Source organism: Thamnophis elegans, chromosome 8, assembly GCF_009769535.1.
Source record: "Thamnophis elegans isolate rThaEle1 chromosome 8, rThaEle1.pri, whole genome shotgun sequence".
Lineage (NCBI taxonomy): Eukaryota > Metazoa > Chordata > Lepidosauria > Squamata > Colubridae > Thamnophis > Thamnophis elegans.
The window spans coordinates 78,571,015-78,597,674 of record NC_045548.1 but is presented as its reverse complement, the minus strand read 5'-3'; the positions used below and the strand labels follow the sequence as shown (position 1 = coordinate 78,597,674).

General features: G+C 47.9%; 1 protein-coding gene across 1 annotated transcript in view; it reads left to right on the top strand.

Moving 5' to 3' along the window:
• Positions 1-4,602: 4,602 nt before the first annotated feature.
• The window catches only part of LOC116512753 (rho GTPase-activating protein 39), a 30,682-nt gene continuing 8,624 nt past the window's right edge, over positions 4,603-26,660 (top strand). The window contains exons 1-6 of the mRNA XM_032223390.1: positions 4,603-5,163; positions 15,126-15,218; positions 18,579-18,652; positions 21,353-21,552; positions 22,868-22,959; positions 25,979-26,148. Coding sequence (XP_032079281.1) covers positions 4,656-5,163; positions 15,126-15,218; positions 18,579-18,652; positions 21,353-21,552; positions 22,868-22,959; positions 25,979-26,148 — 1,137 coding nt within the window. The 5' untranslated portion in view covers positions 4,603-4,655. The remainder of the gene's footprint in view (positions 5,164-15,125; positions 15,219-18,578; positions 18,653-21,352; positions 21,553-22,867; positions 22,960-25,978; positions 26,149-26,660) is intronic.

The window sequence follows — 26,660 nt, the reverse complement described above, 5'->3', positions numbered from 1 at the left end:
TAGATAGATAGATATAGAAGATGGGTGGGTGGGTGGGTGGATCAATAGAAGAATGGATGGATGGATAGATATATATAGAGAAGATAGATTGATACATGATATATAGATGATATATAGATGATATATAGATGATAGATAGATAGATAGATAGATAGATAGATAGATAGATAGATAGATAGATAGATAGATAGATAGATAGATAGATAGATAGAGAAAATAGATGGATTGATTCAGCATTAAACATACACATACAGATTATTCCTCTGGCCTGAAGGGATCAGGTAATGGGTGGGAGAATTCGAGAACTCCACAAATTGTGGTTGAGTTGGGGGTTTCTCCTGACAAGGACCTGTCAGGTGTCCTAGGACGGTCCCAACCTGTCAGCTGTCCATCATCACCCAGCATCACAGCTGTCCTATTGTTGATCTCTTAGACCAGGGCTCTCCAAACGTGGCAATTTTAAGGCTTGTGAACTCCAACTTCCAGAATTCGCCTGCCAGCTTCTGGTTGAGCCCTCTCTTCTTGGTGGCAGCTCCTCAGTTATTGGAACTCTGCTATCATGTCACCCCTAATCCTTCTCTTTGTTGAAGTAGACATGCTCAGTTTCTGCAATCATTGTCCTTCGTATATAACAGTGGTTCCCAAACATGGCAACTTTAAGACTTGTGGACTTCAACTCCCAGAATTCTCCAGCCAGCAGAGCTCTGGTGATATGATCACTACAGGTGATATGATAGCAAAATCTCAGGGGTTGCCCCAAAGAAGAGGGGGTCAAGCTATTCTCCAAAGCACCTGAACGCAGGATAAGAAGCAATGGGTGGAAACTAATCAAGGAGAGAAGCAACTTAGGAGCTAAGTTAAGGAGCTAGGGAGCCAAGAACTAAGGAGGAATTTCCTGACAGTCAGAACAATTAATAAGTGGAGCAACTTGCCTCCAGAAGTTGTGAATGCTCCAACACTGGGAGTTTTTAAGAAGAGATTGGACAGCCATTTGTCTGAAATAGTATAAGGTTTCCTGCCTGTGCAGGGGGTTGGACTAGAAGACCTCCAAGGTCCCCTTCCAACGCTTCTGTTTTTCTTAAACCATAAAAAGCCATGTATGTCTGTTACTCTGTTAAATTTGGCTTGTTACCACCCCAATTTATAATCCCACAAAGCTCTAAGCTTCTAACACATGTTTACCCTCTGCGTAAGATTGATTATAAGCTTGTCCTGAGCTGGATTATTCCCTGTTTGGAAGATTGTTCCAGTGAAGAAGGAAGAAAGATATTCGCTGGACATGGGTGCAAGAAACCCTGAGAATTCCACCACCCCCTCCCAGTATTTGGAAAGGATTCAGTATCCTTTGCACATCTAAGTTTTGATAGCCGTGGGGACAGAAGTCAGCAATGTCTTTTAGGAAGGTTGTTTAATTTCAATCTTTTGTTCCCAAAAATCTGCATTTTGGAACTATGGCAAACGAGTTTAAACTTTCTTCTGCATGCCACCCTAGTAAATATTTGAAGGGTGTTGTGATACTCTCCAAATCTCTATAAAAATGGCTCTATGGGTGTCTGTGTGTCTGTGAGTCTCTGTGTGTGTGTGTTCCAGCATAACTCTGAAACGCCTGGGCCGCTGAAAAATTTCAACCAAACCTGGTACATAGGTGACTTACTCTCTGGAGACAAATACTGTGGGGGTAAGACAGTCCTCACACCCCCTCAGGGTATGTGTTCTGTTAAGATACAGTCTGTTGTGCCTTCAAATGGCTTCTACTGTATTGCCGTAAAATGGCTTCCACTGTACAGCTCAGTGGAGTTGCCATGATAATAACGGCTTCACAGTACTCCACAAGTGGGCTCCTTCTGGTAAAGGGGAAAATCCAACGTTAGAAATTATGTTTGGTCCGGACATTCCACCCCCCCCCCTTTAAATAAGTACCCGGAGAATGCCAGGTTATCGGCTAGTCTCAAATAAAAAACCCTTCTAGTAAAGGACTGTATTTGCTAACACAATGACCACAGTCTGTAGTTTTAACTCTTGACTTTCTCCATGGAAAGTTAGCATGGGGGGGTCTTAAGAGTGGGATGGGCACGGCTGAGCGTTTGAGAGAGCTCCTTCTGCTTCGTTAAAATGTTTAGCCTACTGAATTTTTACTTTTTTTTAACGTTTAACCTGTAAGCGTTAATCCTGATTTTTTTTTTGACCTCTGTTTTATCCGTTCGGGCTTTTCTAGCGTTTCACATTGCCGAATAAAACACCCAATTAGGTGAGATGGGCTGTGTAAGAAATTTAATGCACAGTCGTGAGCCAAATGAATAAACCAGAACTAAACGGCAGGGATTGAAGAGGAAGTAAAAAAAACCAGGCGGGGAAATCGGTGTACGCTTAGCACAGGGGTGTCAAACTGGATTTCTTCGAGGGCGATCAGCATTGTAGTTCTCTTCCGCGGGTTGGCGAGGATGGGGGGGAGCGGGAAGCAGCCGAGAGATGGGACGGATGCCTCCTGCAGCACCCTACTGGTCATAATGAGGCAGGGGGGCACATGTCCCCCCCCCTGGACATCTCAATTTCGCCCTCTATGGCCTCCTGCAGCACTCCGCCATCCAAAAATGGGCCATGCAGAGGCCTCCCGAGCGTGTCCCCCCCCTCCGTGGCTTGTTTTCAGAGTCCCCGGCCTCAAGCAGCACTCTGCGGGCAAGAACAGTCCCCACAAGGCTTTCACGCAGGCCGTTTTTGGGCCCTGCAGGACTCCAGGAAGGCTGAAAACGGGCAGCAGAAGAGGGGGGGGCGTTTGGGTCAGCAGAGGCACCACAGGCTGGTCCTTTGCTATTTCCAGGCCGGAGTGGATTGCAGAAGTCGTGGGCTGGATGCAGCCCGTGACCCTTGAGTTGATCAGAAGGTCGGCAGTTTAGCGGTTTGACTCCCTAGTGCCACGTAACGGAGTGACTTTTCCCAGCTTCTGCCAACCTAGCAGTTTGAAAGCAGATAAAAAAATGCAAGTAGAAAAATAGGAACCACCTTTGGTGGGAAGGGAACAGTGTCTCGTGCGCCTTCGGCAGTGCCCCATAAATGAGCACTGCCCCCTAGCGTCAGGAGCAACTAGCACATATGTGCGAGGGGAACCTTTATCTTTACCTACATAGCATGTGTATTTTGAGTGTTACGTATGGGTCTGGGTAGATATATACTTTTGTTGAAAGAAATGTCCTTCTGGGTTCAGCTCCAAGTGGGGGAAAAGACACTGGAGACATGGAGGCTGCTTGGAAAGATGGTTTATTGTTGGACAGGGCCACATGGCTTGAGCCCTGAACAGAAAAGGTGATCACATGCTTCAATGTTGGTGGAGAAGAAGAGAAGGGCTGAGGGAGGGGCTTGCTAGGCTTTGTATACCCTGTTTAGTCCCACCTCTCTGTTTCCTGTTCCTGTGTAAGAAATGTATTCTGATTGGTTGTCAGACTCCCATGGTGCCATGCAGGGGGCTACTCTCTAGGCTGTTTTGAATCCATAGATGAGTTCTCAGATGCCATGTGGAGAATTGAGTAATATCCCTTCCCCCTGCAGCTGCAGTGGGGAAGTCTTTATTATGTAAAGTGGGCTAGCCTGGCCTTCTCAATGGCCTATTGACAAAGTGTGGATGGGCAGGAAGCTACAGGCAACTATTCTGTCTTTTAAAGCGTGTTTCTTTCTTTTCACATCCAGAGAAATATTCTGCCTTTTCAATATTTCCTAGGATATTTCATTTTTCTGGGAGAGGGCTGGGTGATAACTTCCCACACTTTCAATAGAATTTCATTTTTAATGTGTGCTGACAATAAAGGTGATCTTATCTATCTTAAGTCCCAAAAGTGCTTTTTTCCAAGAGGCACCTGGACTTTTCTTGCTTCTTCCTTTTGAAGACGTTTCGCTTCTCATCCCAGAAGCTTCTTCAGCTCTGACTGGAGGGTGGGGAAGGGAAGGATTTATACTACTCCTTGCAGACAAAGCTGGTCATTTGCATCCTTTTAAGAGGATCCTTGAGGCCACTTGGAGATTTATCTGCGTCCTCGGGGTCACCTGAGTGGTGCAAATGGTTCCTGTAGTCTGCATTTTTACCTCTGGAAATCTCTACAGACTTTTAGCTATACAATTTGGGATGAAGACCCTTTGGATGGTGAATGGATTTCCAGAGGGGAAAAATTGCAGACTACAGGAACCATTTGCACCACTCAGTTGATCCCTGAGGACACAGAGAAACCTCCCAAGTGGCCTCAACGACTCCCTAAAAGGATGCAAATGACCAGCTTTCTCTGCAAGGAGTATCAATCCTTTCGTTCCCCACCATCCAGTCAGAGCTGAAGAAGCTTCTGGGATGAGAAGCAAAACATCTTCAAAGAAAAAACAGAAAGTCCCAGTTGCCTCTTGAAAAAAAAAAGCACCTTTGGGGCAACCATGACTTGGATGGCCAAGGATCTCTACAAACTTCTATCTTATTAAAAGGCGTCCTTGTGAAATGGATGTCTCTTCTTCCGTTTTCCAATGTTGTTGGAATGAGGAACAGCATTTGGACTTGGGTGGGTGGTGGACTCCCCTCACGCAAGGCCCTTGGGTCACTGTTGTCCTCTCTCGCCTTTTCTCCCCAGTCAGAAGATCTCAGCGCCTGCGTCCAGTTTGAGAGCAGCCGCCAAAACCGGAGCATGATGCCGAGCAACAGCTGCGTCTTCCCCACCTTCAACCTGAGGAAGCCCTCCTCGGAGACGGACATTGAGAACTGGGCCTCCAAACACTTCAACAAGCACACCCAAGGTCTCTTCCGACGCAAGATCTCCATCGCCAACATGCTGGCCTGGAGCAGCGAGTCCATCAAGAAGCCCATGATCATGACCAGCGACCGCAACGTCAAGAAGGAAGCCTGTGAGATCTTCAAGCTCATCCAGATGTACATGGGCGACCGGCGGTCCAAGACGGACCAGCTCAACGTAGCTCTGGAGATCGCCACCAAAGGATGGAGCATGCAGGGCCTCCGGGATGAGCTCTACATCCAGCTGTGCCGGCAGACCACCGAGAACTTCCGCTACGAGAGTCTCGCCCGGGGTTGGGAGCTGATGTCCATCTGCCTGGCTTTCTTCCCGCCCACGCCCAAGTTCCATTCCTACTTAGAGGGGTACATCTATAGGCACATGGACCCGGTGAACGACACCAAAGGTAAGAGGGACTCAACTCACCGTTGACCTTGGCCTTGTCTTTGTTGGGTAAGCTTCTCCCCCAAAAGTCAGGGTCCAAATTTAAGACCAAAGCAGCAAGACCTCTTAGTGGCCAGCAGTGGTGTCCCAAGCTGAGACATAACAGAACCCCCCTGCCTAGGCAGGAAACCCTACACCGTTCCAGACAAATGGCTATCCAACATCTTCTTAAAGACTTCCAGTGTTGGGGCATTCACAACGCCTGGAGGCAACTTCTGTTCCACTGATCAATTGTTCTCACTGTCCAAGAATTTCTCCTAAGTTCTAAGTTGCTTCTCTCCTTGATTAGTTTCCACCCATTGCTTCTTGTTCTCCCCTCTGGTGCCTTGGAGAATAGTTTGACTCCCTCTTCTTTGTGGCAACCCCTGAGATATTGGAAGACTGCTATCATGTCTCCCCTGGTCCTTCTTTTCATTCAACTAGACATACCATTTCAGACAAACGGTTGTCCATTCTCTTCTTAAAAACCTCTAGCACAGATAGTCCTTGACTTTACAACGGTTCGTTCAGTGACCGTTTGAAATTAAAACGGCGCTGAAAAAAGCGACTTCTGACCGTTTTAGCAATAGCAATAGCAACAGCAGTTAGACTTATTTACCGCTTCATAGGGCTTTCAGCCCCCTCTAAGCGGTTTACAGAGTCAGCGTATCGCCCCCACAGTCTGGGTCCTCATTTCACCCACCTCGGAAGGATGGAAGGCTGAGTCAACCTTGAGCCAGTGAGATTAGAACCGCTGAACTGCAGATAACAGTCAGCTGTAGCGGCCTGCAGTACTGCACCCTAACCACTGCGCCACCTCGGCTCTCGGTTAAGTTTTTCACACTTAACGACCGTTGCGGCATCCCCGTGGTCACATGACCCGAATCCAGATGCTTGGCAACTGACTCATATTTATGACCGTTGCAGTGTCCGGATCTCCTTCTGCTGTGACGCCAGATTCGCTTAACACCCGTGTCCCTATCTTAACAGCTGCAGTGATTCACTTAACAGATGTGGCAAAAAAGGTCCTAAAATGGGACGGAACTCGCTTAACAAATGTTTCACTTAACAACAGAAATGTTGGGCTCAAGTTGTGGTTGTAAGTCAAGGACCAGCTGTATTGGACCACCCACAATTTGTGGAGGCAAATAGAGCTAATTCCGGCATGAATCTCAACAGGATTGGATTGGATTTATTAAATTTATAGGCCGCCCAATCCCGAAGGACTCCGGGTGGCGAGGAGGTGAGTTTGATGGCTTTGGGTGAGAGCAACTGAGCCACACAAACTTGTCCATTTGTGGTGCACCGAAAAACGTGCTGTGCTCGTATGCTTTGCCAGAAAACCCAATATCTAATTATTTTAGAAGAGATTATTGCAGCTCAGGCTTGATCTGTGGAGTCCTTGGTCTTCTCTGAGCTTGGCGGTTTCCTTGGAGATGTTTCATCACCCAAGTAGGTAACATCATCAGTGCTAGAAGGCAGTTTCTTTCATCTAAGACCCTTCCAGCACTTGACGATGTTCCCTAGCCAGTTAATGTAATGTCCCCAGGGAAACAACCAAGCTCAGAGAGCACCGGGGACCCTGTTGATCTATTTATCAAATTATTTATTGATTAAATTTCTATGACTATTTAAGCCAATCTCCATTCTCCAATATTTTCCCAGCAAGCCAGCGATGTTCTTGCTGGCAGGTAGGGAAATTCATCTGTTAACCTTCCCGGTTTCCCCCATCCAGTTGAAAGTTCAAGATCTTGCCCCCCCCCACACCCACAAGTCCATCCCATGGTCCAATCTCCCACTGCCACGCTGGCAGTTCCACCCATCCAGTTCCGGTCAGGTGCAGAGACAAAAGATGACCTTGGCTTTCTAGAAAGAATGTTGTTATGGCTGTGTATCATCTAACGCCGTACAATCCCCCCATTCCATTTTCACGCATAGAAGAATAATAGAAAGTGTGGCAGGCTAAAGCAGTGTTTCTCAACCTTGGCTACTTGAAGATGTCTGGACTTCAACTCCCAGAATTCCCCAGCCAGCGTACGCTGGCTGGGGAATTCTGGGAGTTGAAGTCCAGACATCTTCAAGTGGCCAAGATTGAGAAACACTGGGCTAAAGACCCAAAAGAAAAGAGGGCTGCACACCTGATAGGTGGCCTCAGAAGACACACCCACAATAGGTCAGTTGTGGCTGAGGACTTAACGGTGAAGCATGCATTGCCAGGCGGCCCCACTCAATTGTCCTAGACCCCCCCAAGGCTGGATGAACAACCTAAGGAGATCCATTCCTATCTGCTCGTTGATTCGGAAGCAGGAAATGTTTTCCCCTTGATCATCGCTTTTCTGCTGAGCGCGTCATCTTCATATAAATGTCACCTGAATCATCCTCCTGGCTGCTCTCCTCCTCCTCCTGCTGCTTTTATGATCTAACAATTAAAGCTGGTAAATTGGTTGTGCCAGGCGCTGTGAACCCGGAGCTGTTATTCTTAACAGCAAGGTCCCTGGGGGATTCCGAGAATTGAAGGCCAAAGTCACCAAGGTTGAAAATGACAGTTCTAGTTCACGAAGCCCCGGAATGTGTCAGGAGTAACAGCCCCCCCCCCCCAAATGATTTCGTGAAAGAGGTACGGCAATGTCTCCCTGGGTTGTCTCTGGCTTTGTCTTTGGTAGCCCTGGGAGGCTAGACTAGAAGACCTCCAAGGTCTCTTTAAGTCCTATGACCAGCTGTCTGCAAGGAGTATCAATCCTTCCCTTCCCCCTCCATCCAGTCAAAGCTGAAGAAGCTTCTTGGATGAAAAGCAAAACACCTTTGGGAACTCCTGAAAAAAGCAAGAATAACAGATAATTTAGTTGTCGCTATTTTTCAGACTGGAAAATACTTTGCCACCATGGAGCAGGAGCCCTGGTTCATGAGGTCTAGAAACCTGGATCTTGGATTCACGAATATCTTTCCGGTGCTGCCTTGAAGCATATCCAGGGGTGGGCTGCTGGGGGGGTTTGCACGGGATCGGACGATCCTCTAGCTAGGATTCTGTCTGGTTCAGCGAACCCACAGATTCTACCCCTGGCTGGCCATGCCCACCCCACGCCGCCCCTCCCAGGAGTCTCCACACGGCCCGTTCATGCCAGATAAGTGCAGGGCCGGCATGGAGGCTCGGAGAGGGTGAAAAACGGGCCTACTGGAAGTTTCCAGCCTCCTGAGGGCCTCCGGAGTCTGAGGGAGGCCGTTTTTGCCCTCTCAGAGGCTTGAAGAAAACCTCTGGGGTTTTCTGAGGAAGGCAGAAAACGCCTCACCACCCCCTTCCCGCCGTGTTGCATGAGGCTGAGTAGGCCACGCCCACCACGGCCCCGCCCACCCAGCAACGGGGCAGCGAACCCGTTGCTGGGACTTACGAATCCCACCCCTCAGCCTCTCGTGAGGCGGCTTCTGTGAAGGGACGGAGGCCGAGACATTGGAAGGCCTCTGCCAAAAAAAAGGAAGCTATTTTTATCCTCCGCTTTCACTGTGAAGCATCTCAAGTACTTTCGAAGGGATGACAAGGCCTCTTTTTGCTCCAGAAAACGTTTGGCTTCCGGCGATTTTATTTTTTTCCCCTTTTCTTTTAACGCAAAGCAGTCGAAAGAAAACCCGAAGAAGAAAAAGAAGAACGGAGAAAACAATGCCGGCTTTTCATCTTATAATCTCGCCCAAGTTGAGCAGAAATCTCAAGACGCTTTAAACACAATCCTTCCCCCCCCCTTCTTGCGGTATTTGCCAAAAATCTCCTCCACTTTTGGCCAGCGCTTCGAGCAAATTAACAACCCCTTCTCCACACTCCAAGTTCTACGAGGAAATAAACATGCCTTGCAAAAAGCTAAATTACATAACTCTCCATAATGAAAACAAAATTCTCTTTTTTTGTTTGTCGCATTACTCTTTTTTTAAAAAAAAGAAATGTCTATAACAAAACAAAGGAAAACAACAGAACAAGAAATGACAAAACCACCATCATAAAATTAGACACGGGAAGCCTCTCGTATGAATTTACAACAGTTTTACACAAGAGTTATGATAAAGGATGACTGCATTCCATCCAATTGGTTGGTCTGGGGGGATGATTTTCGCGTAATTGCATATGATCTTGGGAGTCAGAATCATAAGACTGAAAGGGACCCTGGAGGTCTTCTAGTCCAACCCCCTGCTCAAGCTGGAGACCCCATACCATTCCAGACAAGTGGCTGTCCAGTATCTTCTTAAAAGCCTCCAGTGATGAAGCACCCACAACTTCTGATGGCAAGCTGTTCCACTGGTTAATTATTCTCACTGTCAAGAAGTTTCCTCCTTAATTTCAAATAGCTTCTCTCCTTGATTATGTTCCATCCATTGCTTCTTGTCCTGTTTTCTGATTCTTTGGAGAATAGTTTGACTCCCTCTTCTTCGTGGCGGCCCCTGAGATATTGAAGCACTGCTATAGTCCTCCTTTTCATTAAACTAGACATACCCGATACAAGCAACCATTCTTCATATGTTTTAGCCTCCAGCCCACGAAGGAAGGAAGGAAGGAAGGAAGGAAGGAAGGATCACTGATAATGTTACTTAGTTGGGTCATGAAACATCTGCAAGAAAACCACCAAGCTCAGACAGGGCCAAGGACCCCACAGTCCTCCACCTCCTTCTCCTGCATTCCACATGCCACTCTTCCTTCTAGCACTGATGCTGTTCCCAGGTGGGTCGTGAAATGTCTACAAGAAAACCACCAGGGTCAGAGAGCACCAAGGAGAAGGAAGGAAGGAAGGAAGGAAGGAAGGAAGGATGGATCAAAGGATCACTGGTAATGTTATTTAGTTGCATCATGAAACATCTGCAAGAAAACCACCAACCACCAAGGATCCCACAGTCCCCCTCTTCCACCTCCTCCTCCTGCACTCCACACGCCACTCTTCCTTCTAGCACTGATGCTATTACCTAGTTGGTTAATGAAACATCTGCAAGAAAACCACTAAGCTCAGAGAGCACCAAGGATCCCACAGTCCCCCTCCTCCTCCTCCACCTCCTCCTCCTGCACTCCACATGCCACTCTTCCTTCTAGCACTGATGCTGTTACCTAGTTGGGTCGTGAAACATCTGCAAGAAAGCAGTCCAGCTCAGAGACCACCAAGGACCCCTCATCCCAATGCTGAGCTACAAAGATTCTCCTTTATTAGCCTTCATCAAAACCAGACAACAAAATTCCGACTTGTTTTGGCTCAGAATCGGCCGTTCCAAGTTTCTGACTATGAGGAACATTTGGTGGGAGTTCGGGAGATGCAAATTTTTGCTGTTCTTCGAGAGACGAGAAAGCTCCTTTTCTTATTCTCTCCTTGTTCGGGCTCCCCCAGATCCAACAGAGGCTGACTTGTTCAGGGTTCGACTCAGTCCTTCCTCGCCTCTGCCCCACCCCACCCATGCTGGCCAGCCCTGACATTACAACCCCTTGTTCTTCACTTGTGGCTCTTTATGATGTCAGGTTGTGTGTGTGGGCGACAGCAAGTTGACCTTCTCTTGTGCTTTTTGTGTTGTGGGTTTCCTCCGCTTTTCTTCCCGATGAAAACTCCGGCCTTGTTCAGCTACCCATGGTGGGTAAAATCGAAGCTTATTTTCTCCGGAGCCCCCTGGTGCCCTCAACAAGTTGTGGTGGTTTTATGCAAAAGGATACACCTTGTTGTTCACCTAAAGGCTCAAGAAGGTCAAACTTGACATGGTTGGTTTCTCAGGAACTGGAGAAACTGGCTTCCTGGAGGAAGCATCTTCTGTTCAAGGTCTCCTCAATGCAGGGATGTCCAATCTTGGCCACTTGAAGACATGTGGACTTCAACCAGTGGTGGGTTTCAAAAATTTTTTGAACCTACTCTGTGGGTGTGGCCTCCTTTGTGGGAGTGGCTTTTCGGCCATGTGACCTGGTGGGAGTGGCTTGCCGGCCATGTGTTTTCTTTCTTTCTTTCTTTCTTTCTTTCTTTCTTTCTTTCTTTCTTTCTTTCTTTCTTTCTTTCTTTCTTTCTCTCTCTCTCTCTCTCTCTCTCTCTTCCTTCCTTTTGTCTCTCTGTCCCTTTTTCCTTTTTCCTTTCATCTTTCTCTCACTTTTTCTTTCTTTTTTCTTTTTTTCTTTATTTCTTTCTTCCTTTCTTTGTCTTTGTCTCTCTGTGTGAGTCTGTGTGTGTGTGTGTGTGTGTCAGTGGTGGGTTTCAAAAATTTTTGGAACCACTTCTGTAGGTGTGGCCTGCTTTCTGGTGGAACCTAACCGGTTCGGTAGATTTGACGAACCGGTTCTACCGAACTGGTGCGAACTGGTAGGAACCCACCTCTGACTTCAACTCCCAGTGTCAGGGTTCCGAATCGCATCCAAAAGTAAATCAGAGTCCGAGGCAAAGGATTCCTCAAAGTTCCAATTGATGAAGAGAGCCATGTTGGCACATCTGGGGAAATCCAAATCTGAAAGCTTCCCGGTTTTCCCCACCCAGTTGAAAGTTCAAGATCTTGCCTCCACACTCACAAGTCCATCCCATGGTCCAATCTCCCACTGCCATGCTGGCACCTTCCACCCATCCAGTTCCGGTCAGGTGCAGAGGTGCAGAGACAAAGGATGACCTTTCTAGAAAGAATGTTGTTATGGCTGCATATCATCTAACTCCGTACAATCCCCGCTCCCATTTTCCCACCATAGAAAATGCATAGTAGAATAATAGAAAGTGTGGCAGGCTAAAGACCCAAAAGAAAAGAGGGCTTCAGGCCTGACACCCAGAATTCTGGGAGCTGAAATCCACAAGTCTTAAAGTGGCCAAGATTGGAGAAACCTAACGTTGTTTCTAGGGTGGAAATCTGTCCGTAACTCGCTTCAAATGACCTCCCTGAAGCTGGAAAAGTAATGACCCCTTCTCCAGCAACCTTTGATTATTTCCCTGGGCTGCCCCATCGAAGCCTTTAATTAAATGACCAGGTTCCTGGAGTGACCGGTCATTAAATCAGAATGGCGGCACCCCCAAAATTGACTGGTTCTGGGTAGGTTTCTTTGCAGGTAGCCCAGGGAGTCCTTGACCAAAATCAAGTCGCGATGGGTGGGTTCACACCAGACTGATTAATACGACCCATGATGGGGGTTCATAGGACATGCAGTGGCCCAAGAAAGACGGATGCTTTTGGGCTTTGCCTGCCTTATTGGTTCAAGGCCCTGAGCTCCCACTTTCCAGCCGAAGACCTCCAAATTATTAAGATGCTGGCTTGATTCCCGCAGCATCCTGAGCCACTGTGGACCCAACTCCATTTTAAGCTAACTAATCAAGGAGAGAACCAACTTTGAATGAAGGAGAAACTTCCTGACAGTGAGAACAATGAATCAGTGGGACGGAAGTTGCCTTCAGAAGTTGTGGGTGCTTCATCATTGGAGGTTTTTAAGAAGAGATTGGACAGGCATTTGTCTGGAATGGTATAGGGTCTTCTGCTTGAGCGGGGTTGGGGGTGGAGGGTTGGACTAGAAGACCTCCAAGGTCCATTCCAACACTGTTATTTTGTATTCTGCATATCGACCACTTTATAGATCGAAACATGATAAAATCAGTAGTTATCCAACAGCTGTCTTGACATCACAAGAAGGTTACGAGAGTGACAACAAATGTATTAGTTACAGGAAGTGCTAGTCTAGTTGACCAATTGTGGCTTTTGTGTTTTAAGATGACAGGGACTGGAGTCCATCACATCAGGAAAAACTACACACATCCTTTCCCACGCTGCTACTCCTAGGAGAAGAGATAGCTTAGTTGATAGACTCAGGACTTCAACAATCCCCAAACTATTTATCCAACTTTCACCGCTATTATTTCTTTCTGTTCTTAGTTGTTCTCACTGGCTTTGAGTGAGAACTCAACGGTGGAAGGATTTCATTACACATGGACCATTGTTGTTATCATCTCCATTCATTCCCAAAGGTGGTTTTTTTTCCAGGAGGCAACTGGATTTCTGTTTTTCTTTCTTTCTTGGAAGTCATTTCTCTTCTCATCCCAGAAGCTTCTTCAGCTCTGCTTGGATGGTGAGGAATGGAAGGATTTATACACCTTGCAGACAGCTGGTCGTTTGCATCCTTTGAGAGCTGGGTGGATTTGATTTAAAACAAGTCGATTGGAATCACGATTGAAATCACGATTGAAATCACTAGTAAAAAGGCTACTCCGCTGACCCGCTATGGACTCTCCAACAGTCCCAACATTGCGGAATATATACAGCCTCATGCTACATAACTAAGCTCCGTTTCATGCTGAATGAGCGAAATTATGAATGTATCTTAAAGAGAAAACCATCTGTAGATAGATTTTTTTACTCCAAAAGCATTTTATTAAAATAAATGTAATTTTAAAAAAAATTGATTTAAATGAAAAAAATCCATTTTTTTATTTTTATAGCAATAGCAATAGCAGTTATACTTATATACCGCTTCATAGGGCTTTCGGCCCTCTCTAAGCGGTTTACAGAGTCAGCATATTGCCCCCAACAACAATCTGGGTCCTCATTTTACCCACCTCGGAAGGATGGAAGGCTGAGTCAACCCTGAGCCGGTGAGATTTGAACAGCCGAACTGCAGAACTGCAGTCAGCTGAAGTAGCCTGCAGTGCTGCATTTAACCACTGCGCCACCTCGGCTCTTTAAAAAAAAAAAAAATTACCAATTTTTATCCACCTTGTTTTAGAGGGTCGTTGAGGCCACTTGGAGGATTATCTGTGTCCTTGGGGGTCACCTGAGTGGTGCAAATGGGGGTGGGGCCTTCTTGGGACTGCTGAAAGGACTTTGTGTTGTAGACTGGAGATGGATGATGCTGTATCCCTCCCCCTTTGTTGAGGGAGGGCTGTTCAATTTGGACACAGATGGTCTCTTTGACCCCTTGTTCAAACCAGGTGCCCCTGAGGGCAGAGATAAACCTCCAGGAAGCCTCAATGACCCTCTAAAATGATGCAAATGACCAGCTATCTGCAAGGAGTATCAATCCTTCCATTCCCCACCATTTAGCCAGAACCGAAGAAGCTTCTTGGAAGAGAAGTGAAATCTCTTCAAAAAAACCCCCACAAAAACAAGAAAGTCTTGGGGAAAAAAGAGGTCCTTTGGGACAACTGGATGACTGAGGACCTCCATAACATCTCCATTCATTGCATGTTCCTTGATTGGTGACCTACAACTCAGTGATAGATCCAGGAAAGACAAAACACAGGCAGTCCTCGACTTACGACCACATTGGAGCCCAACACTTCCGTTGCTGAGCGAGACGGTTGCTGAGTGAACTTTGCCCCATTTTACGACTTTTCTCGCCACGGTTGTTAAGCGGATCACTGCAGCCGTCACGTGGTTGTTAAATGAATCTGCCTTCCCCATTGCCTTTGCTTGTTGGGAGGTCGCAAAAGGGGATCGCGTGATCCCCGGCACACTGTACCCGTCATAAATACGAGTCAGTATTTATTTATTTATTAAATTACTAATTAGTTGGTGAGCATCCGAATTCACGGATCACGTGACCCCTGCAATGGTTGCAAGTGTGAAAAAGGCTCGCCACTTTTTCTTCAGTGCCGCTGCAACTTTGAGTGGTCCTTAAACGAACGGTTGTAAGTCGAGGACTACCTGTGACGGGCTGGAGGTAGAGATGATGACCCCCAAATGGGCTCCAGGGTTAAATATTTGCAAGTTGCAATTTTCCTGCGCCTTGAAGAACTGCTGATTTTGGGGGTGGGGGAACCTGCAATCAAAACTCGCAACTTCCCAAAATTACCTTGACGGTGTCTTCTGTGGTGAAGAAGACAAGGAGGCAAGGTTCCTTCTCCTGGGGCCATGATGGAGAAGGCCCTGCCGTGACCTTCTCAAGAACCTGTTCGAGGGCGTGAACGTTGGAAACACCCGTTGTCCCCACCCCTTTTCTGTCTTCCATCCCCCATCGTCCTCATCCTTCTGTTTGTTCCTCAGTGACTCAGCACATTAAAGATCTCCTGGAGAGAAACACTAAGAAGAAGTCCAAATTGAGGAAAAAACCCAAACCTTATGTTGAAGACCACGATGGTAGGGCGTGAGAATAAAATCTTCCTCTAGCAGCCTCTTCTCCTTAGTCTAGTCATCAACCACTTCCCTTTTTTCTCTCTCTGCAGCTTCTTAATCTCTGCTTGGTCTCCCCATAACACGGCTTCATTCTTCTCCTAGCTGCTAATTTGGGGCGTGCCTCTAGATCCTGATTTTTTTGGGGGGAAACCTACTGCTAATCACGTTTTCTCCAACACCTACTGACTTCTGCCACAGGTTGTCCTCTGCATATTGTCCTCCTGCCTCACTGGGGAGTCAGGAATGTGGGGGGCCGAAGGTTGTAAGAGGAAATAGCCGTTTTCCCAACCAGGGAGGGGCGACTGACCTCCTTCCGTTCGTCCGTCATCTGTGTCACGCCAACGTACCCGTGATGTAGGTACACTGGCAACATGGGTGCTACCTGTAGCCCCAGTGCGGGATTGACTGCACGATAACGTTACTTATGGGACCCAGGGTTACCGTGGAACCCATATTATGACTGCAAAGATTGATGCGCCGTGACTCGGCTCATGGCGATCCCCTTGAGCAAGGGTCTCCAAACGTGGCGACTTTAAGACTTGTGGACTTTCAACTCCCAGAATTCCTCAAAATTCTGGCTGGGGAATTCTGGGAGTTGAAAGTCCCCAAATCTCGACTTGTGGTCCATATCTGCCCTGTGAAGACAAGAGGACCGGAGGGCTCTTGCAAAAGGCACCTGTGGTAGAGGTGAGGGTGGGGGCAATGTTTGAGTGTCTACCTGCCTGGAGAAAGGTTGGGTGTCCTGGCCAGAAGACAAACTTCAAGGGCTTAAGCCCACCATCCTTCAGGTAAGAAACCGATCTGGCGTAATAGAGGTCTCGCCTTTCCGCTACGGGTCGGAGTTGGTGCCACAAGGCTCCTCCAGAACTCGCAGTGAGGTCACACCACGCGTGGCATCATCGCACTCTCCATCGGAGGAGGTCCACGGAGGAGGGTGGGAGCTTCATAAGGTCTCCCAACTCTAGGCTACCTCAACGAGAGACGTTCCAGCTGAGCATCTCGGACGAGAAGATCTTTTCTCCCTGTGGGTACCTGAGTTCTCTCTGAGCTTGGAAGTTTCCTTGCAGATGTCTTACGACCCAACTAGGTAACGTCAGGGCTAGGAGAGAGTAGGGTTGGGCCGTGGGTGCTCTCTGAACTTGGTTGTTTCCTTGCAAGCATTTCATGACCCAACTAGGGAACATCATCAGTGCTAGCTAGGTTTTCACACACTGGACAAACTCTAGGACAGTGTTTCTCAACCTTGGCCACTTGAAGATGTCTGGACTTCAATTCCCAGAATTCCCCAGCCAGCATTCGCATGGGAGGAAGCTAACTGCTTCCATCATCTGTCAATCGGCTCGTCACAAGAGTCCATCATGACAGAAACCCAACATTTTTACTGTTGCCTTTGTTATATTTTGTGTTTTATTTGTGCTGATAAATAAATAAAGGGAGACTAGTATAGATCTATTTCAAGCTACACACACACACACACACACACACACACACACACACACAGAGAGCAAAAATCCTGATTTTAGCATGCATCTCCAGGCTTTTCTCTCCTGGAAAGCTGCGTCTTTCTATCCAGGAGTGTCTGAAGTGGGTAAGAGGAGCATCAAAAAAAATTAAGATGACTTTTTTGACCTACCTGGGCCCCCAAACGCCTGACATTCCTGCTCAGCTTAATTTGGACAATGGGCGTCTTTCCCTTAAAATAAGGGTGGATTGTATTGTCTGGGGAAAGCCGGAACGGCTGCCAGCCTTAAAACGCATTTATTAAAATTCTGCCTGCATACACGCACACACACACAGACACACACACAAACACATACACAGACATGCACCACTTAACGTGGCTACTAATTTATCCATTTGGGGGTTTCGTGCAAGGCATCATCCCAAGCAAATCAAGGTTAAAGCGAACCCTGCACAGCATATAAATACTGAATCGCAACTGGGAAGAAAGAAGCGAGGGCCAGTAACACACTCGGTGGCGTATCTGCAACCCCCCCTCCCACACACACACATGCTCATGTGTTGTTCTCTTCATTCCAAAGGTTCTTTTTTTTCCCCAAGAGCCAACGGGACTTTCTGGGTTTTTCTTTTTCTTTGAAGAGGTTTCGCTTCTCATCCCAGAAGCTTCTTCAGCTCTGGGGAAGGGAAGGATTGATATTCCTTGCAGACGGCTGGTCATTTGCATCCTCTTTAGAGAGCTGTTGAGGCCTCCTGGAGGTTTGTCGGGGTCCTCAGTCTCACCTGAGTGGTTCAAATGGGTGTGAAGCCTTCTTGGAACTGCTGAAAGGGAGTGCGTTGTGGAGCTGTGTGTTTCTGCAGGATGTTTTCGTCTGCCCTGGGTCCCTTTCGCTGTGGAACATGGGGGCAGGCTCTTAGGGACGAGTCTCTGTTGTCTCCATCTCAAACAGAAGCAGAAATGGTTCTTGTAGTCTGCAATTTTTCTGCAGACTAGAGGAATATACAAAGGAGTAGAAGGAGTAGATCGGACGTGTAGCCCTTGTTTATCAATGGAGACCGAGTGGAGCAAGTGGCCAGTTTTAAGTTTTCTGGGTGTTGTCCAGTGGTGGAATTCAAAATTTGTTACTGCCAGTTCTGTGGGCGTGGCTTGGTGGGCGTGGCAGGGGAAGGATACTGCAAAATCTCCATTCCCTTCCCACTCATGGGGAAAGGATACTGCAAAATGTCCATTCCCTCCCCACTCATGGGGAAAGGATATTGGAAAATCTCCATTCCCTCCCCACTCATGGGGAAAGGATACTGCAAAATGTCCATTCCCTCCCCACTCATGGGGAAAGGATATTGGAAAATCTCCATTCCCTCCCCACTCCTGGGGAAAGGATACTGCAAAATCCCCATTCCCTCCACTCCTGGGGAAGGCTTGGAGGTCCTATCTGGGCCAAGGCTGGCAGTCCCAGAGTGTTAGTTGCAGGTCTCTTGAATTTGAAGTTAATGGCCAGAGTGAGTTCGTAGCATTCAGGAAGCGGCAGAAGAAGGAAGGGCCACCTGGTCAAGAGTTGACCTGATGGGACTCCAGAGAAAGCTGCTAGATGGGGGTCGTGTCTAAGCAGAGTCTCAGCCCCACGGGGCCCTTCTTGGGTTAGGACTTGAGGAAGATGCTCAAGACAGATGGGAAAAGAGGGTCAGGTTGCCATGGGATTTCTTGCGCAGGACACCTCACTGGTTGCGTAGCTTCTTCTCGTCCAGCTGCTTGGGTCTCTTCTCTTTGTCTCTTCCACCTGGGGTGGCGGCTTATGAATTGGCTTTGCTCTGACTTTCTCTCTCTCTCTCTTTCTTCTTTTCTCCTTCCTCCCTTTTCTCTTCTAGGGGTGGCGGTAAGCACTTACGCCAAGTATTGTTACAGCAAGCTCCAGAAGGCAGCGTTGACTGGCGCCAAGAAGGTATCTCCCCCTCCCCCTCTCTCTTTTCATGTCATCTTTCGAGGTGGCCTTGGGAGACCAGAGTTGGTGGCTAAGTGGTCATGGGAACGTGTGGGGTTGGCTGGGCTGGAGTTGGAAGCCTCTCCCAAGACGTTGGAGGCCTCTCCCAAATCTTGACCTTGACCCATGTCAATGAGTGAGCCAAGACATCCAACTCAACATCCAACTCCCCCTTGTCCTTTTGCCCAAGAGGGGAGAGGCTAACTCAAGAGCTTCCTGTCCAGATGTTATTTTGCTCACCAACATTTCCACCCCCCCGCCCAAGGATTAAAAGGACACCGAGCACTCCAGAATTAGGGGCCAAACTTCCCTGCAATGGTGGAATTTTGTGTGGTTTACTCAATATATATATATACAAGCAACCATCTCAATGTGTGTGTGTGTGTTTCAAGTTTATTAGAATTTGTATTCCGCCCACTCTCATAAGGACTCTGGCCGGCGGACCACAACACCAGGTGGCTTACAAAGATAAAAACCTAATATAAATAAACTAAATAATAAAATAAAATAAATAAATAATAAATAAATAAAAAGGGATGACCCCCTCACCACCCTGACAACAACAACTAATCAAACAAACCATTTGATGGCTCCATCCAACTCTGGGTTCCCAAGGCCCGTTGGCAAAGGGGAAGGCTCGGATGAGGCTCTGCGTTGGAGGCAGAGATGGGGCCAGGGCCATCTGGGAGTTATGTGCTGCCTCCGGAGCCTCGAGAGTCGGACATCAGCAAGGCAGAGGAACTGGCTTCCCCTGTTCCCAGTGCGTGCATGCGCAGACCTGCTAGAAGGCAAGAACTGTTAAAACAGAAGGGATGACTCAGGAGTAAGGTTTGGAGGCGATTGACCCCTCCCATAGGACATAAAGGAGGCGCAAAGGCACGTGAGCAACTTTTATTATTATTTAAAAAAAATTAATTTTTAATTTAAAACAAGTACAACATCCTTCTTTACATGCTATAGAAAGTGTATCAGTCGATCACAAATAAACTTTCGTACATCTCCTCCACAGTCAACAAACATAACTCATGTTAACTCAAGTGTTTTAACTCAGATATTCATACATATCACCATCGTTATATATCCATTTTCATTTGACTGTAATTATTATTTTAAAATATTAATAATAATAATACTCTTAAACAATACATGCCCAGACCAGTGGGGGGGTGGGGGTGGGGGGAAAGAGACCAACAAAAAAGACAAAAAAGACAAAAAGAACAAAGGACAAGGCAGGGAAGAAAAAACCAAAAGCAAAAAAAGAAAAAAAAAGAAAAAACAACACAGGTATATATTATATAGGCACGTGAGCAACTTTTGTTCATGCTGGTCAGTTTACATTCTAAAGCTCCGTTTTGACTCTGCTTCGTGTGGCCTTGCCAAGCTAATTGCCAGTTAGGTCTTTGGCAGCGCTTCAAGGGAGATAAAGGTGGGTGCTTATCAGCCTTATCCCGAAAGACTTTGGCAGAATACTGCCGGACGGTTTACAAACTATTTGGGACTCATTACGGGCTGTGAATGAACACAATTCACAGCCTTTGAAATGAAAAGAAGATTTTTGGGACTAAGCATTTGCTTTTTACTGTATCAGGAAGCCTAGGTCAGAACATTCTAGTAGGTCAGCTAAATCCAACAGGAAGAAGATGGTCCACAATTGATGTGAACGTTTTCATTTCACACCTGTTCAAAACTCGGAAACACACACACACACAAAAGAAGGCTTCGCAAATAGTAAGCAGTTTTTCAGCCCCCAAACTTTGGTATGAGAGAGGTCCGAGATGAAGGTTGCAGATGTTAGGCAGACCGCTTTTATTGGGAAAAGGACCGGAACCCAAGACATTCCAGGCTACTCTTTAATATAATTTTTGCGGTGAGACGGCATACAGATGTTGTTTCCAGTTCTGGCTACCAGGTTTAAAGATGACTGGTGCAGAGCTGTTAAATTCCAGAAAACGAAACTTGTCCCGGATTGACCGGTACTCAACCTCAAGCCATGCATAAATGCTTACTTTTTCTACACACTTCCTGCTCCCTCTTTCTATGGTGGTTTCTCTCACTGTGGAAATCCAGTTCGTCCTCTCCTTTGGGGGAGTGTTGGTGGCGGTGGCAGTGCTAGAGACTGAGCTCCAGGTCCTCAGAGGCTCATTCCACCGGTTCCACCACAAAACCGCGCTCGACTAAACCGCGTCGCTGACGTCATCAACAGGGCGACAACAGCGCGGAGACGGAAGCACACTGTAAAACCTAAACCTAAAATTAACACCTAAACTAAACCTAACCCCCCCTAAACCTAACCCTTAACCTAACCCTAAACCTAACCCTAAACCTAATCCTTAACCTAACCCTTAACCTAATCCTAACCCTTAACCTAACCCTTAACCTAACCCTAACCCTTAACCTAACCCTTAACCTAATCCTAACCCTTAACCTAACCCTAAACCTAACCCTAAACCTAATCCTTAAGTTGAATCGGCTTGCTTTCAAAGCGCTATTTAAAGCGCCCTTCTTTCTCCGCGCTGGCTGTTGTCGCCCTGTTGATGACGTCAGCGACACGGTTTAATTGGGCGCGGCTTAGTCGAGCGCGGTTTTGACGGGTCACGCATTCCACCCGAGTCTCGTGACATCCAATTCTCTTACTTGTCCCAAATGTGCTCCTCCGTGTAGGGTCTGAAGAAGCCGAACATCGAAGAGATTCGTCACGCCAAGAATGCCGTCTTCAACCCATCCATGTTCGGGAGCTCCCTCCAAGAAATCATGAACATGCAGAAGGAGAGGTACCCGGACCGGCAGCTCCCGTGGGTGCAGACCAGGCTATCAGAAGAAGTGCTGGCTCTCAACGGAGACCAGACCGAGGGCATCTTCAGGTAATCTGCACCTGGACGGGCTGTCCTTTCTCCATCCGAGGAACTTCTCAAGTCCACCTTGGTTGTTAGTGAAACATATACAAGGTAACAGGTATAAGTATGAACACGAGCAAAGGAAGTAGATACAGATAAATGGGGACAGTAGACAGTTTTCTTGCCATATTCATTTCTTGTTAAGTGAAACACTGCAAGCAATAAGTTATTCACATGGTCGTTAAGTGAATCTGGCCTCCCCCGTTCAGCTTTGCTTGTCAGAAGGTCGCGAATGGGGATCACGCGACCATGGGCCACTGCAACCGCCATAAATATGAACCGCTTGCCAAGCATACGGATTTTGATCCCGCGACCCTGGGGGTGCTGCGGCGGTCATAACAGTGGTGGGTTCCTACCGGTTCGGAGTGGTTCGGCCGCACTGGTAGTGGTTTGGCGGCCTGGGTCACTGGAACCGGTGGCGACCCAGGCCTGCCACGCCCCCAAACCGGTTCTCCTACGGCGGCGCCATCTTGATTTTCGGTTCTGCGCATGCAGAAGTTTCATTGCACAAGTTTACTTTTTTCCCCGTTTGTTAAGGTTTTGCGCATGTGTAGACCTACGTATGTGCAAATGCACGTGCAAAATTGTGCGTGCACCGAACCGGCGGTAATGCTGGCAGCAGCCCACACCCCCCCGGGTCCTAAATGTGAAAAATGGTCATAAGTCCCTTTTTTTCCAATGGCATTGTAACTTTGAACAGTCACTAAATGAACTTGTTGTAAGTTGCAGACTAACTGTGCTAAAGTGTTAGCTTTGAGTAGTATTCAGTGCAGTGAAGCCCACATCTCTCTTGGCCTGAGGAGACAAGGCATAAGGACAACTGACTGGGGTGTCTTCGTTGTCAGGAGAAGTTAGACATTGGCCCAACACAGGGGTGTCAAACTCGATTTCTTTGAGGGTGGATCAGCATTCTAGTTGACCTCTGTGAATTAGTGGCGGGTTGGGGAGGACTCGGGCGCATGCAGGACTCAACGGGTGCATGTGTGGGCAGGACTCGCCCCTACCATCCCAGCCACCTCCTGTGCGCATGTATGCCTGCACGGGATGGTGTGGGCCTGGCTTGTGCGTTCATGTGCCCGTCTCCTCCTGTCCATGCGGGCTTGCTTGGATTGATTGAGCCTGGCTGAAGCGACGCGAGCCGACCCCTGGACGTTCCAGGTCAGCCACGCGGGCTGGATCCGACCACATCGTGGGCCGGATCCAGCACACGGGCCTTGAGTTTGAGACCCCTGGCCCAACATGTCTTCGTGTCTCTGAGGAACCCCTTTCTTCTCTTCTGCAGAGTTCCTGGGGACATCGATGAAGTCAACGCTCTCAAGCTTCAGGTGGATCAGTGGAAAATCCCCACTGGCTTAGAAGACCCCCACGTTCCTGGTGAGGGTGACAGCTGTGGAAGGACATCTCTGCCGCAGTGGTGGGTTCTGGCCGGTACGGCCCGGTACAGTTGTACCGGTAGTAGCCGGGAGCAGCTAACAGCGTACTGGTACAGTGGCTCGTTTGGCCCACCCGCCCGCCCGCGTTCTATACCGGTTTTGAAAGCAACCGGCCAATTGCGCACGCGCGCACGTTGTGCAATGCCCTTGTGAGCTCCGACAAGCAGCTGGGTGTCGCAGGGGTGATGGAGTGCACATGCGTGCGCACAAAAGGACGCAGGGCCCCATGAGCACCGTACCAGTAGCAACAAGGAGAGGAACCCACCACTGCTCTGCAGCACAGCCTGGTTTTTCTCCTTCAACTGCATCTGCTCCTCCTTTGTGGTCTCCATCCTGGACAGGGATGGAGAAGACATTTTTTGCTGTTTTGTCTCGCGTGAATAAGGAGAACATTCTCTCCCCCCCCCTTTTTGGCTTATACGACGCTGGTCGCTACCTATAAAGCCCTTCATGGCATCGGACCTGGGTACCTGAGAGACCGCCTCCTGCCGATCACCTCCCATAGACCGATTAGATCACACAGGTTAGGTCTCCCCCGGATCCCATCTGCCAGCCAATGTCGGCTGGCGACTCCCCGGGGGAGAGCCTTCTCTGTCGCAGCTCCAGCCCTCTGGAACGATCTCCCCGTGGAGATCCGGACCCTTACTACCCTCCCGGCCTTCCGCAAAGCCGTTAAGTCCTGGCTGCTCCAGCAGGCCGGGAGGCTCTCGAAATATCCAGCCCCTCGGAAATTGTGACTGTTGTATATTTTAATATGTTGTTTTGTCTATTATCCCCCTCCCTTGTTTTATTGTAAGCTGCCCGGAGTCCTTCGGGAGTGGGCGGCATACAAAATCAATAAAACTAAACTAAACTAAACTAAACTAAACTAAACTTATAAACCGGAAGCCTAAAATATATTTTACAATACAATACAACAGCAGAGTTGGAAGGGACCTTGGAGGTCTTCTAGTCCAACCCTCTGCCTAGGCAGGAACCCTACACCACTTTAGACAAATGGTTATTCAACATCTTGAATAAACTTCCTTATAAACTTCCAGTGTTGGGGCATTCCCAACTTCTGGAGGCAACTTCTGTTCCACTGATTAATTGTTCTAACTGTCAGGAAGTTTCTCCTCAGTCCTAAGTTGCTTCTCTCCTTGATTAGTTTCCATCCATTGCTTTTTGTCCTGCCCTCAGGTGCTTTGGAGAATAGCTTGACTCCCTCTTCCTTGTGGCAACCCCTGATTTTAAAATGGCATATGATATGGCCCTCTTATTTAATCCCTCGGTAAATTGAATATATACCTTGCAGGTAATAACAGGTGGGAAATATTGGTTAATTTCTATTTTATTTCTTCGTACAGGTAGATCTCGACCGAAGACCCTGATTTCTCCCCAATTTTCTGTGGGTTAAGTGAGATAGTAGTTTAGTGAGTTTCGCCTCATTTCACAACCTTTCTCGCCGCAGTTGTTAAGCGAGTCACTGCAGTTGTTCATTTAGAACAGTGTTTCTCAACCTTGGCAACTTGAAGATGTCCAGACTTCAATTCCCAGAATTCCCCAGCCAGCATTCGCGAATGCTGGCTGGGGAATTCTGGGAATTGAAGTCCGGACATCTTCAAGTTGCCAAGGTTGAGAAACACTGATTCAGAACCACGATCCTTACGTGAATCTCGCTGAAACCCCACGGACTTCGCTTGCCAGAAGGTTGCAAAAGGGGAATCACAGGACCCCGGGACACTGCAACCGTCATAACTATGAGTCACCGTGAGTTTCCGAGTGCCCAACTGTCTGAATTTTGAGGATGTGACCATGGGACGGTGCAACGGCTGTAAGTGTGAAAAATGCTCATCCGTCAGTGCTGTTGTAACTTTAATGTAAACAAACGTAATGGATGATGCAGCGCAAATAGAGGAGAGGGGGATGGTATGCTGGGCAGTTATTCCGGCAATTTTGGGTTGAAATTGTCACTTTCCCACTCCCGCACTAGTCCTCGATTTACGACAGTTCACTTCGTGACTGTTTGAAGTTACAACAGCCATGGAAAAAGTGACTTATAACCCTTTTTCACACTTACAACCGTTGCATGATCAAAATTCGGATGCTTGGCGTTCATATTTATGACCTTCGCTGGGTCCCTGGGTCACACGATCCCCTTTTACGACCTTCTGACGAGCAGAAGATAACGGGGGCACCAGATTCACTTAACAAACTTGTAACCAACTTAACTGCCAGGGATTCACTTCACAGCTATGTCAAGAAAGGTCATAAAATGGGACAAAACTCGCCGAGCTACTGTCTCGCTTAGCAACGGAAACTTGGGGCTCAATTGTGGTCGTACGTCGAGGACCACCTGTACTGACTTAAGGGGTTCACCCAATACACAGATCCAGGGTTGTGATGTAGTCCAGTCTTGGCGAACGTTTTCGGCGCCATGTGCCAAAACGAGAGTGCGTGCCACAAACTGTGAGAGCCGTTGCCTAGTGCGCGTGTGGGAAGATTGCTCTTATGGTTTCCTAGTGCGCGTGCCGGGCGACTGCTCTTATGGTTTCCGGTGCATGCATGCACACCAGCAACCTGGTCTTCCGGTTTCTGGTGCACATGCGCACACGAAGACCAGCTGATCGGTGCACATGCGTTTGCCGGAAACAGGAAGAGCAGCCGCCTGGCACTCGCGTGCACACTGGGCAACTGCTCTTATCGTTTCCGGCGCTCCCGCGTGTGGGAAGACCAGCTACCCAGCGTACTGGAACCCGGAAGAGCACTGGGCAACGGCTAACGCGTGCCATAGGTTTGCCATCACGGATATAGTCGATTAAAGGGGGATGAACCAGATCCTTCATCTTTGACGGTAGGAGGGGCATGACGTGAGGATGGCCTTCAGGATGACGGGACGGGATTTGATAAACTCCCAGGGAAGAAGAGATCTTCTTCTCTCTTCTGGGACCTCTTTGATTCATCTCCTTTCTCCCTGCCAGCCTCCCTGCTGAAGCTCTGGTATCGCGAACTTGAGGAGCCTCTGATCCCGCACGAGTTTTACGAGGAGTGCATCACCCACTACGAGAATCCGGAAGCTGCCATCGCTGTCGTCCACTCCCTTCCCAGGATCAACAAAATGGTGCTTTGCTACCTCATCCGTTTCCTCCAGGTAAGGTAGCTCAGGGGTCCAACTGGCCGATGGTGGTGTCTATGGAAGATACATCTCGTTCATCCAGGTCACGGTTGCCCCAAATTTGCTTTTTTCAAGAGGCAACTGGACTTTTTTTTCCTTTTTCTTTTTAAGACATTTCTCTATCAAGGTTCCGAATAGCATCCAAAAGAAAATCAGAGTCCGAGGCAAAAGGTTCCTCAAAGTTCCAATTGATGAAGAGAGCCATGTTGGCACATCTGGGAAAACCCGTATCTGAAAGCTTCTCGGTTTTCCCCACCCAGTTGAAAGTTCAAGATCTTGCCCCCACATCCACCCACAAGTCCATCCCATGCTCCAATCTCCCACTGCCATGCTGGCAGCTTCCTCCCATCCAGTTCCGGTCAGGTGCAGAGAGAAAGGATGACAGCTTTCTAGAAAGAATGTTGTTATGGCTACATATCATCTAACTCCGTACAATCCCCAACTCCCATTTTCCCACCATAGAAAATGCCTAGCAGAATAATAGAAAG